This window comes from Polypterus senegalus, chromosome 1 (assembly GCF_016835505.1).
Source record: "Polypterus senegalus isolate Bchr_013 chromosome 1, ASM1683550v1, whole genome shotgun sequence".
NCBI classification, from domain to species: domain Eukaryota; kingdom Metazoa; phylum Chordata; class Cladistia; order Polypteriformes; family Polypteridae; genus Polypterus; species Polypterus senegalus.
In genome coordinates, this window is record NC_053154.1 from 165,925,152 (window position 1) to 165,939,514 (window position 14,363).

General features: G+C 37.7%; 1 protein-coding gene across 2 annotated transcripts in view; it reads right to left on the bottom strand.

Annotated features, from left to right (window-relative positions):
* Positions 1–3,061: 3,061 nt before the first annotated feature.
* LOC120534619 (F-box only protein 27-like) overlaps positions 3,062–14,363 on the bottom strand; it is a 37,433-nt gene continuing 26,131 nt past the window's right edge. For both annotated transcript variants that reach the window (XM_039762212.1, XM_039762221.1), the window contains exons 6-7: positions 13,483–13,605; positions 3,062–3,923 (exon numbers count right to left, since the gene is read on the bottom strand). In XM_039762212.1, the coding sequence (XP_039618146.1) occupies positions 3,639–3,923; positions 13,483–13,605 (408 nt within the window). In that variant the 3' untranslated portion in view covers positions 3,062–3,638. The remainder of the gene's footprint in view (positions 3,924–13,482; positions 13,606–14,363) is intronic.

Consider the following 14,363-nt stretch of genomic DNA (forward strand, 5'->3'; position numbering starts at 1 on the left):
AGAACAATTGGATGAAGGTATCAGGAGTATTGTGTGATTGAAGAATTAAGGTAAAGGTTTTTAAGACAGTCATAAGACCAGCAATGATGTATGTAGCTGAGACACGGGCAGTAAAGGAAATGCAGGAGAAGAAGTTAGATGTGGCAGAAATGAGATGGATTTGTGGAGTTAAAAAAATGGACAGAATAAGAAATGAGACAATCAGAGAAACAACAAAAGTTTGAGAGATTACTAAGAAAGTACAGGAAATTAGATTGAAGTGATAGAGACATGTGGTGAGGGGAATTAATGAATGTGGACAAAAGAATGATGGAAATTAAGTAGAAGGGAAAAGAAAATAAGAGAGGCCAAAGCAGAGGTGGATGGATAAAATAAAAGAAGATCTTAAGGGAAAGGGCTTGACTGGTGAGGAGGTGCAGGACCAAGCTGTATGAAGAAGGATGATAAAGCACATTGACCCCACACAGAAATGGGAAAAGATGAAGAAGAAGAAGAAATATTCAGAGGTAGGAGAACTGCCTAATCATTGCACTGGTCAGCATACACTTTACTACCATGACATTTCTTGAATTGCATATTTAATGCTTTATATATATTGTGATGGACAGCCAGGTCCCATACCCGGCCGGGACGCCCCTGCTGCATCTGTTCCAGGGGAGCCACCAGGCTATGGAGGACTCCATGTCCCATGGAGCCACAATGGACAGCTCAATACCTCCCCCAGGAAGCTTGGTGGCAGCCTCCCTGGTCGATGTTGATTTCCCAGTCTTCTGCGTGGCTCCATGGGACATGGAGTCCTCCATAGCCTGGTTGGGAGCTGGGGTGGCCGCTAGTGGGTGCTGCCGAGACTCAAGAACCCGGCTGGACGAATCATCAGCCCCACCTGGAGGTGCAATTGGGACCAGGTGGTCAAGCATCTGGAAGACTTCCAGGTGGGCTATAAAATGGGCCAGCCTCCACCACTAAAGGGCTGGAGTCGGGTGGAAGAGGACAAGCTCTGGAAGGAGAGAGAAGGAGGCGGTCTGAAGAAAAGACTGTGGTTTTGGCATGGACTGTTGTGGTGATTGGTGCTGCGGCACTGGGTTTGTGCACTTTAATACTTATAAATAAACGTTTGTTGGACTTTAAAATGATTTCCGTCTGTCTGTGTCCGGGCTGCTTCCCACAATATATATTATGACTGTTTAACATTACTAACATTATTAGTAATAATTAAATTGGTAATAACATGAATAATTTGTTAAAATTACTGAAAATTATAGAAAAACGAAATCATACAATGTAACTATATATGCATGCACATACTGTATGTGGTATAAGGTTTGGGGGCACCATTTACAGCTACGCCTAGGGTGGTAAAAATAGTAGGCCGGCCCAGGAGACACCTTATATGTGGGTTTCTATAAAAGACCAAGCATATGAGAAAAAAAAACACAAACTGTATCCAGTAGGATATTATAGCATGGAAAATGAGAAGAAAATGCATGAATGCCATCCTCCCTCTCAATCAAACAGCTATTACAATACAGAATGTGAAAATATCAGCATATTTAATATAAAATATTTCACGTTTTCCTGCTGTATCACATATATCTGAATTAAAGCCACGTGTTAAGACGGAATGATGTAAATATCCTTATTGACAACTTTAACACATGAGGTACACATTTGTTGATTTACATCTCAGATTGACTAAACTTCATTTACTCTATGAGCTTGTAAATAAAGTAAAGGTACTGAAATAAACAAGGAGCCAGGGATGTGAAGAGTTCAAAAGCAGTGTAGGACAAAGTAGGCACTGCCCTATTGTGCTAGGCTACTAGTGGCACATAATAGCTTCTCTCTTAAAAGAGCAGACTTGACAGATTAAGAAATTGGAACAAACACCTCTAATCAAGGTGACTCTCTAAGTGTGACACTCTACCACCTGACACACTGTAAAGCTTGTAACCACAAGTCGAAATATCACTTACTCTAATGAGCACGCTGAGGCATGGACCTATAACTGGAAGTAGCCTCTGATGCAATCAGCACAGACAAAACCTTCCCTTGAAAACAAGGTAGCTGTATCTACAGTAGTCCCTCAAATGAATATGTGCAGTCAAATGCTCTTCCTCTGAGCTATGCCCCCAAACATGTGACTGAGATATGGGGTGCATTTCATTGCAAGCAGAGGTCTTCATTGGAATACAGAGATTGGAGTTCAATAGCATCAGGCATCTTCCTTCAAGACTTAATATCATAAAACAGTTCATCTGTGTCTAGATAAGTTAAAACCCAAAGCTGTGTTGCCAGAGCTGGAAATAGCAGGTCACTAAGATAAATTTTTAAAATATGACCAGGAGATGAAGAAATAATCCTAGTCAAAAATGGGCAGTGGTCAAAAAGCCAGAAAATCAAATACATATTGTTATTTTCACCAAGGGTAAGGCACTGTGTAATTGCTGCCTCCTTTATATTGTCATATACTGTACAGTGTTGTCATCACTGGTGATAATTGTGGCCACATGGCTTTGCAAAAACAAACAAAATTAAGACAGTGTTATGAGACATGGAAATGTCTGAGAATTATTATTGGTACAAAAATAGGAGATGACATACCTGGCCAAAGATGTGGTCAGGACAAGCAAGGGGTCAAAACTGGGAGATCAGCAAGCAAGAATCAAAGGAGCAAGACATGAATCAAAAGTCAAGGGCAAAATGAACTCAAAACTAAGTTCATCCTTTCTATGTCATTAGCATATTGATTGCAGACATGTAACACTTCCATGTGACATTGTGTAAACAAATAAAATCAACACTGGTAACATGAAATGGAATTTCCTCATGAGAAAAATAGGATGAGGCCTCCAAAACAAGGGAAGGAGCAGGCTAGAATATTACCTGGTCTGCCCAGCAGATGCTCAGCAGGCTTCAGCCAGGCTTCCAAGGTGCCTTCAGGCCTCAGCTGGAGCAGGCTCCAAAAATGAGAGTCTGGCATTCCAAAGAAAATATAACAACAGCCCCACAAGAAGGATGACTGTTAACCTTCAGCTTGCAAAATTTGGGCAAACAAAGACTCTTTATAAAATAAATGATTTATTTTGCAAAAGTACAAGGCAAAACTCTGCAGAGCAAAAAGAGTTCTAAAGGTAGTTACATAAAAGACAATTCGCAGCAAACAAGTCCAAATACATAGTCCAGAGGCAGAATTCAACAAAACAACTAAAGACCAGTAAATCCAAATAGCAAAAGCGATACAAAACTCCTATAAATTACAACAATGTTGCCTACTGCTGAGCTGTCTCACTCTGCATAAATAACCCGAGGGAGTGTTCAGGAGTGGTGATGTTATGGTGAATGCCTCCTGGGGCTTCACCAATAAAGAACATAACTACTATGACCTGATGTGGGAGCTCCAGCCACCCAAACCTGACACAAGCAGACTCCAGGCCAGAAGTTCCAGCACAGCACACGTTTTTCAACTCGTGGGGAAGTGCTTTTTCCCTTACTCTCCACTGAGGCACAGTACAAATAAGCATGAATATACATTTCCAAAGCACTTCTTTTGCTTTCTTCTTCCACCCTCTCTATCTCATTACTCATCGCCTCCACTCCTCCTCCAGCAAGCGTTGTCCTCTCCCTCCTGAATCTGGCTTCTAAAGTAGTGGCAGCTGGCTTCTTTTATAGAGCACACAGAAGTGCTCCAGGTGATCTTCTTCCAGAAGACCTTCCGAGTGTGGTGGAAGTGCTGTAACAAAGGGGTCAGCCATTCCTGCAGCACCCCCTGTTGGCACCAACGGAATAGGGCTGCTCCAAATTCCAAGTTCCTTGGAGCCCTGGCACTGCAGCAACCAGGGAGAAGTAATGCCCTGAGTCTGCTTTCTCTCCTCTGGTCCTTCCAGAATAATCGTGTCCCTGAAAGGTAATGGCCGTCTGCAACACTACAATTAAAATTATAGTATGTAATAACAATACAATATATATAATCTACAGAAACAAACATAAATACATGGAAAATAATTATTCAAAAATAACAAAAGCAATAAAACAAATACAAATAATTTTTACTCTATACATAGCAACAGGAATGAAAATGAACTTTGTCAAATCAAAATGAAAAGTAAACCTAGTAAACAGAATCCTTATGGCAAAAAAACGAAACACATATAAACATGTTAAATATCAAAGATGCTAACAAAAACCAACTTACTAATTGCAAAACAAAACACAAAACTATTATCAAAAATGAATTCCTTGGGTATAAACATCCCAAATTAGGCAAGAACTTATAAGTGTCAGTTACTACAAGATCAGGCTATACAAAAAGGCCAAGATTTAAGAGCAAACAATACCAAACTAAACTTAGCTGATACATAGCCAAACTTCAGAGAAATGGAAGACAGTGATAAATCATACAAACTTAATACCCCGGTGGTTAGCCAGGCCCTGCCAAACCTACAAATAGGGGCTCTGGTGGCTGACCTGTTACCTGCACACCTTCTTAATTGGGAAGTCCCACCCACTTGGGCTCAACTTCACAAGATGAGGGTAGAATGTCAATTAAATCAAAACAATTAAGACACAAAAGCAAAATCAATAAAAATAAATACTAAAAATGGAACTAACATAAAATGTTTCATTAACAAAATCAACAAAACAATTTATAAAGAAAAGACAAGAATAAGCAACAATAAAAAAATGTAGGCCAGAGACAGAGCCAAGGAAGTACTGGTGAACTGAATGATTACATTTAATATTGCTCATATTAATTAAGTTTCCAAAAAAGGACCTTCCAATGTCTGTCTAAGGGCCTTATCTTTAAACAAATAACACTAAGATTTTAACTAATTTTGTAGAGCTTTTGGACAAGAAGCAAATGCTAAAAAGACACAGCTGCTGTTAAATGTGCTAACCACACATCCTCTGTCTCCCTTTTTGCTAATTTCAACTTATTTCTTTAAACTTGCTTTACATGTGTAGCTGTGTGTGCACTTTGTGATGGACAGATGCTCTGTCTATCATTTGCCCTGTTACTAATGAAAATCATTTAGGGTCCAGACATCTTTACTTCATGTCCTCACACTGGGAGGGCTGTCTATGAACCAGGACTCTCTGAATCGCAATGCCACTGTCTACCCAGTGGAGCTAAAGGTAACTGCCTCCACTCAGGTGAGCAAATATGCATCTGACTTCTAAACTGTCACAAAAAAGGAGTCATACAATGCAGTAGGCATGCAACCCTGGATATGAACTGCCTGCTTGCAATCATGAGCTGAATGAAAAGGACGTATAGACTTTTTGTGGAGTCTTTTCACTACTTTCTCTGCTTCCCAACTAAACAGGTCAATATAATATAATATAATATCAAAATAATATATTCTTCTAAACTGCTAGAGAAAATAGATGACTATTGAAAAAAAATGTCACAATTCATAATTGTTACATTTTTCTCTTAAGGAAAAATTCAAGACTAATTTTTCTAACAATTTCAAAATTGGTACATTTTGCAAATGGAACCAGGTTTCTCATATTTTAGATTAAAAAGTGGGTGATCAAAACAAACAGCTGCTCAGAAATCGTAAGCTGTGTTGTGTGCTGAATCATCTGGAGAGTTTCTAAAAGGAGTTTGTGTGTAACATTGAAATGTAGATGTTGTTTTGGGTTCCACATCAGCCACATGACAATGACTTAATAAGGACAGGACTGGCAGAGTTGTGAAGACCCTGATGGTTCAGGACTTGTGTTCAAATTTTATTACTCTTGTAACACACCAAGTCTAACAACACACACTTCAAACAGAGCCCTGTAGTCCTCATGTTGGCTGAAGTACAGTAAGTAATGTGGTGGAAAGTAGGACTTTAGAGAACTTCAACATATGACTTGGTATTATTTTGGATCATCTAGTTAAATAGGATTGATGATCTTGTTGGACTGAATGGCCTTTTCTCATTGCCATTGTTCTAATGAAGAGCATTGTGGCACCAGGACTTAACTGATCAAATAAATGCTTCACTCTTTTTCTGATTATCTCCTTGTCACTGACATTGCTGTGTCTCTGTATCACAATATATTTATTCCTTACATGCTAAAGCAAAACTGAAAATTTAAATTTTGCGTTTCAGTTTCCGTTTTCCTCATTATGACATCAGATCTCACTTTAGGTCATTATTGAGGAAATTAAGAACTGAAAATCAAACTTGTTGTAAAGATTGTGCTTTCACTAGATATTAGGTCATTTATTACTAATAGTATTTTGACTTCAGGACGGCTGTCACAAAATGAGCTCAGCTCACAGAATAAATGGGGTGTATCTTTTATTTTCATACCCAAATTCCAGTTCAGGCTGCTGTGGTTATATATCTCTTTGGTCTGTTTTGTTACCAAAGCACAGCCTTTACTTTTTAACATGCAATTAAACAGAATTCCTGCGTTGAGTCTAATAAGACACGTTAAAATTTTGCATCTAAAAAAACAAAATTCAGACCTGCAAAGGTTTGAACTCACGACCCCTGGTTTACAAGACCAATGCTCTACCACTGAGCTACCGTGGACCATGAGCTTACCATGCATTCTCTCATTCTCAAGGTTTTACACTTCCAAGTCACTACAGGTTACATACATTTCCATGTGGTTTGGCTGGCTGATGCTACTAGAAATAAAAAGTCTTGGAAAGAGTCATACCTTCCTTATACTGTAGAATGGGAGCAAAAAATGTTTGATTCAAGCAAACTACAAGACAACTGTGTTTTGAACAGAGTTGATGATAGGTTAGCCAATAGTTACTCTCATGACCTACCAAAGGATGCATTTTTCTGAAAGCAGACACTGAATAGAGCAAATAGGTGCTGCTGAAATAGAGGGTACCAGAAATGAAGACCAAACGCCATGCGGACATTCATCTTCAACAACAGCTTAACCACTCATCCATTTTGGTGATACACACAAAAATGTTAGTCTAACTTTATTGTCATATGTACATATCCCAAGAATGGTAACAACAATATAAAGCCAATAAAGGCACCCAGCACACAAAAAAGTATATATATATGTGATACAGTATCTAGCCAATAATACAAAGAGTACACAACACGTGTTCCGTCCTTATTGGGGTTTGTCAAGTGAATGCACTTTTGCATCACCTTATAGAGATTGAACCTTGAACGTCAACACCTGAGACGAAGCCTCTGATGCTGTATGACAGCAGCTGGTTCACCTATTTGGCAGGGTGAAGGTTGGAGTATTACATTGTTTTAAGTCTCAAACACGATCTGATTATTAGGTGGTTAGCTATATATTATGACTAGCAAAATACCCGCGCTTCGCAGCGGAGAAGTAGTGTGTTAAAGAAGTAATGAAAAAGAAAAGGAAACATTATATACACACACATACATACACACACATACATACATACACACATATATATATATACACACACATACATATATATATATATGCACACACGCATATATAAACATATATATATACATATACACATATATATATATACTTTGTATATACACATACATATACACACACACACACACACACACATACATATATATATATATATAAAATGGATGACTTCTGCTCTTACGTGCACTTAGTGCTGCGTGGGTATTATGAACTATCGTATCTGTTGAAGTTCTATTTAAATTTTAAATATAAGTAATTTTTATTTAGTCGACAGAAATATCTTTGGTAGGAATGTAAGTTAAATTTAGTCATCATTGCATACATTTTTCTTCACCATAGAAATTTAAAGACTAAATTCAACTTACATTCCTACCAAAGATACTTCTGTCGACTAAATAGAACCTACTTATATCCAAATAGAACTTGAAAAGAAATATTTTTTCGAATCTGATTGTGCATTTTAGATCAACTTGACATGCACCACATCAAGCCCGCGTGCTATTGTGCTCTTGCCTGCCTGCCTCAATTAGTCATCGTTGCTTCGCTCTTACTTTTTTACCGTTTATTTAATCATGGCTAGTCACGAAAAAATTAGAAAATGGAAGGAGGATTACACTGAGTATGGCTTTACCAAAACAATTATTGATGGCAAATAAAGTGTACATTACTTCTTCTCAAACCAAGGGGGTGCGAAATTGGCCTCGTCAGTCACAGGGGGTGCAAGGGTAAAATGAATCGGGAAGCACTAATATATATTTATGTGTGTGTGTATATATAATATATGTGTATATATATATATATATATATTTAAATAGTTTTACTGTCAAATAATGCAAAGAGTACTGACATGTGTTTCACCCTAAGTCCAGCCTCATCAGGCGTACACACTCACTGCACCCCCTCTCGGGAATCAAACCTCGGACCTCAGCACTAGAGGCAAAGCCTCTTGCGTTGCGCCACAGCGTGTGGTTCATTTATTTGATGGTATTTAGATTGGGTATATATATATAGCAAAATACCCGCGCTTCGCAGCGGAGAAGTAGTGTGTTAAAGAAGGTATGAAAAAGAAAACGGAACATTTTAAAAATAACGTAACATGATTGTCAATGTACTGTAATTGTTTTGTGACTGTTATGAGTGTTGCTGTCATCAAGGATTTGATTATCATTATTTCTTTTAATCAGGTTCGTATTTGGAGGATGTGTTGTGTTTAAGTTACATTCCGTGTTTGTCAACTGTTGTAAAGATAACAGGTTTCATTCATCGATTCTTTTCTTACTGCATCAATAAACAGCTCGTCTTCCTCTTTATCTGAGAGGTGACACACTGCATGCATGGGTTTTTTTTACACAGTCTACTTTTAGCTGGACATTGACTTTTTCCACCGTGTGCTTTGTTTCCGCAGTAGCTGCACTTATGAATATGCTTGTATGCGTCACTCGCTTCATATTCTTTTGCGGCCTTCTCAATTGTGTAATGCGGTTTCTGTTCAACGCTAATTGGAGCTGTTACTTTTTGTCTGCGTACTGCGTTCACAGTCAGTTCACGTGAGCCGCTAGGACTACATGCATCGAAGGTTCTCAGCTGTGCTTTTGATATGTCGTGTGATGTCCACGGCTTTATTTAATGTTAGCTAAGACCCGGCACATAAAAGTTTCTCTCGCAGTTTCGCTGAGTTTGTGCCAAACACCACCCTGACCATCTCATCTTCGTCTGCATAAGCATGGCCCTTCACTCGTGAATATTTAGTGGTAGAGTGTTTCTATTGGATAGCCAGTGACGGACGGCAGTATATGGGCAGGCACTCAATTACGTGGGGGGCGTGACGATGAGGAACGTAACTCCACCTCACACTGCGACCGAGCTGCGGCTATGGCCAGTGTATATGTACATAAGTAGGTTCCAGTTATGACCATTATGCGTATAATTTCAAAATGAAACCTGCCTAACTTTTGTAAGTAAGCTGTAAGGAATGATCCTGCCGAATGTCAGCCTTCTACCTACATGGGAAGTTGGAGAATTAGTGATGAGTCAGTGAGTGAGTCAGTGAGTGAGTGAGTGAGTGAGTGAGTGAGTGAGTGAGTGAGTGAGTGAGTCAGTCAGTCAGGGCTTTGCCTTTTATTAGTATAGATAAGGTGCTATCTGGGTGACCGACCCAACACAGAATGACAATGAAGGCACACATAAAAAGTGAAATACAAATTTATTTTCTTCACCCGTGGGGCACGTCTTCCCCGTGTCCCATAGACACAGCTGTTGAGTCTTTTAGAAGGTAAGGGTGACTGTCATGGATCTGTTACTGATGAACGTTTTCAATGGTATGGGCAGATCTACTATGAAATTAATGAAGCTTAAGCTCCAGGGCCTCTAATCCCAGAGGGCCCCAGAAGCAAATTTCATCCAAATTGCTTAAAAATTTTAAGCATCTACTGTATGAGAAAGGGATTTTAATTCAATACTAAATAACAGTTAAAATAAAAATTAAAAGGTTATTAAAGTATGATACAGGCTAACTGTAAACAAAAAAATGTTCAATTTAAGGATGCATTGATTCTAAATACATTTAACAGAATATAATTATAAATAATTTGAAACTCTCTTAATATTTACGACAGAAGTTACAATTTTTATATAAACTATTTATCTTAGGCTAGCTGTAATACTTTGTAAAAAAAAAAATTAAAGCATATTACATTGCTTGCATTCATTGTAAAGAACAACAGTTCTGTAACATTATTTAATTCTAATAGGTCTCTAAAATAAAAGATTATATTGACTGTGGTCTTTTCCCTAATTTTCATCACCCAATAACTTGAAAACTTAAAGGCAAAAGATTTTTTTATTCATACCTGTCACAGCAGTTTTAATCAAAATCTGAGATGTAGTGGGTACATATTTTTAAAAAAGTTGTGGTGATGTGTACTCGAACAACCCCATTGAAAAAGATAACCAGACCTGGTTGCCGGTCGTGAAGGGGTCTCCATAACAGTTCAAGTATCAGGGCCCCCAAAATTAAGGTCTGCCACTTTTCAGGGGTTTGATTGTCCCTTCAGAAAGGTTCTGGCTATGGGTTTTAAATTGTCTCATCCTCCCTTCCCTCAATAAAGTGGCAGCATGTAGAAGTAGTTCTGCAATACAAACATTTACAGTAGGAACAATCATTGAGTATGGCTGACCTCAATACAGAGGAAATGAAATTGTTTTAAAATAGATCAAACTTGAATAACACTTGTTTTATAAAGTTTAAATCTTCAATTAAATCTGGTTTTACGTTTTTTTTTTTAAATGTTGGTTCGGAAGTCTTAACTTTTAAGAACAAAAAGCGCCATAACATTATTAGTAAAATGTGTAGTCACATTATTGGGTTATATTATAGCAGTCCTCTGTCACTACTCTGTATTACAAACAACATGCAAAGGACGCCGACTCGATTCAATCAGACAGTAACGATCTTCTACTTCCAAAGTTTCATGTTTTGCCTTCAGACTGCAGATTTAGATGTCCATCCGTCAAAAGCAATGCCCTTAAGCTCTAGTTGAATTTAATTCTAGAAATTGAAAGAATCCTTCTGAATTCGAAATTATTATTCTGTACTGCTATAGATCAATACTGTTATTTTCACAATATTATGAGAGTTTGTAACGATTATTTCCTTGTACCTGTGTAAAAATACGTAGTGTTTGCACTTTCCTCCTTGAACCGAATCTCCTTGTACGACGAAAAAAGTCCGCGTACATACCTGCCTACCTGCCTACCCAAGATCTTGTAGTACTGTAGTTTCATAAAAAAACAAGCTAACAATCATTGGTGAAACGGAACCACGTGACAGGCAGCGTGCGGTCGCTTGAGCAGTGCTGACACTTAAAGGCTAAATGGTAGAAAGGGATTACAGTACTCGCGATTTCCTACCAATTTTCAATGCAGAAAAGGCAGCGCGATACTAACGTCCAGTTCGTCAAACAGCAAATGTGGATAAAGGAAACTTGTTGTCATTAGTGTCTGCTACAAAATGAACTGCATTTAGCTATAATGGTACGCGGCTCTCATGAGACGCGATGGAACGTTTTATCCTCAACGCGACAGTGCGCTGTGTTTGACCAGTAATTAAACTCAAACTCTAAAGGTAATACCTGAACGATAAATATTAAAAGGCTTAAGAGAATTGTATTCACATGAATTATAATAGTTTCTAAATATTTATAAACGTGAGTTATATGTATGCCTTATTAGACAGCAACGTCATAAACAGAAAGGACAAAATTAAAGTACGGCAGACGAATCTGAATAAGCGAAACTGGGAAACGGATGCGTCGTTTCGTTTATCCATTTAACAGGGACTTTCCACATACACCCCCCTGCGTAGATACGAAAATGTACAGTACTTTCCAGAGACTTGATAAATGAAATCTGGGTTTCATCCTAAATTCTAACTGAGTCTTCCTATGGCTATGGTATCAGCTGGATCATGCATGGGCTAATTGACTAGCAGGCTTGTGAGGCTTTATGTCAGAGATGGTAATGTGTAATACTGGGGCACATCAAGGAACTGTCCTGTATTCCTTACTGTTTACCCTCTACAGAATGGATTTCCAGTATAATATCAGCTCTTGCCACTTACATAATGACACACTGAGTCTGGGACTACCAGTCAAAAGTTTTCTATCTTGTTAGTCGTCTTGCTTTTTCATTATTTGGTGGTATATTTGAGTATGTTTTGTTGTCATATTAATATTATTTATTTATTGAGCTTCTGCAAAAAGCCAAACTTCTCTCTGGGGACAAATAAAGTTATTTACCATATTAAAAGCTATGTAACACACTTGCATAAATATTTAAATTTTGAACACTTTGCAGTAGTCTACAGTGGAAGACATATTTTTTAATTCATTTAACCAGTGCACCAAAAACAGACCACATACTAGCAGCTCACTCAGTATTTACTGCTTGTTTCATGAGATTTTAGCATAAAGATTCAATCTCTCTGTTAGGAAACCAATAAGCTACATGAAAAGACTTGCTACATTTTGGTGGTGCAGTGTTAGTATTGTTGCCTCAGGGATCCAGTGTGGATAATCATGGATTACTTTTCCATATCAGTATAGTCAGATAAGCAAAAATACAGTATAAACTACCGGACATAGCACTGACAAGCATCATAACATAACATATAACTATGACAAAAATCACATTTAGGGGTAGTGTTCTATCTAATCATACTATCAACTGCTATTTTTGATATTTCAGTCATGTGAATTGCATTATGGTGATCAATTATTCAGATTTTCTTGAGGTGCTTGATCTCTTTCCAAAAATTCTGACAGATTCCTATTTGTATCTCTACTTTTTAAAAGTTATCATGGCAGCAATTCACACAAAACCAGGAACCAGACCAGAAGGAAAAGGCAGTCTATGAATGAGAGATTATATTTTCATGAAGCATGTTGTCACACGCATGAGCTTGGGAGGCAACTTAATGTCTCTGCTGATAGGAATTACATACTTAACCAGATGTTGGCGCTGTGTGTTAATGCCTTCTCTCTTCCTCCCTGTGCACAATGGAAGAGTGATGAGTGTCCCATCTCTGATGACACTTCTTTTCCACCCTTCTGAACCTGCCCTTCTCTACCTGGACCCCATATGACCAGCAGTTCAGCTACCTTTGAATCAGTTCCACATCGGACTCCCATCTCAAAAGATGTTGACACTTTCTTTGTAAAAATATTGCTTTTTTTACATTTACATTATGCAGGGTCACGGAGATGCCCCCACACATTTTTGCTTGTCTACTTCTTATGCATAAAAAATGAGCAGTTCAAGAACACTGGAACTTACTTTTAATTTATTATCTTGCATACATTTTATTTTCATTCTAATGATCAATTTATACGATTATTAGAATGACTTAATGGTATTTATTTCTTAATTTTTTTAAAAATTTGTTGTAAAATATAAATAAAATGATTTCAGACCGACATATTAGCATAATTACATATAAGTGCATAACTCTTGTGTACAGCATCAAACAAACAAAGTTACAAAAAAAGTCTACTTTTAAATAATCTCCTTTCAACAATTAGCAGGAATAACCTTAACAGTACTGTTGGCAATCCGAGCTCCATAGTGCCCTGCCCAAAACTTATTGTCTGTTCCTTGATGGGAGAAGAAAATAAAGCGCACACCTGGCCCATAGTTGTGGAAAACATGTTGAACCTGCAGTTGAGGAGAAGAGAAAAGAATAACAAAAGGTTAAATGACAAATAGCAAATTACGAAGTGGAAGGGATTATTTTTATCACACATATATCACAGTTTCTCGTTAAGAGAAAGGGACTCACTCATCCATCCATCCATTTTCTAACCCACTGAATCTGAATACAGGGTCAAGGGGGTCTGCTGGAGCCAATCCCATCCAACACAGGGCACAAGGCAGGAACCAATCCTGGGCAGGACTCATTCATCTGCCACCACAGGACTCATTCATCTGCTGTGAATGTAACTAAATGATAAAATAGGCAATAAAAGACTGCATTATTTAGTACTTTACTACAAAGAGTCACCTTTTCCCTAATTTTGAAACCACACTAAACTGAAATAGCCTTTATTTTTACATATTTCCACTGATCATACAAATACTATTTTGGGGAAATATTACATATTTTTAGATATCTGGTATGATTTTCATGCAAACTTTTATTTCACTCTAGAGAAAAGTTTGCAGAGAAAATGCAAAATATAATAAAATATAGAGAGCCACAACAGTAGACCATAATAATGTAAAAGACTCAAAACCACAATATAACCCACACATTTAGATGCGACAGTTCACCTACATTTAGTGAATCCAGATAAAATACTAAAGAATGACTCCTATTTTGCCCAAAATATGCACCAAATACAAATCTGACCTACACAAAGGAAACATTTCAAGAACATAACTACAAAGTTAAAAATAAAAAGATGTAACTGCAG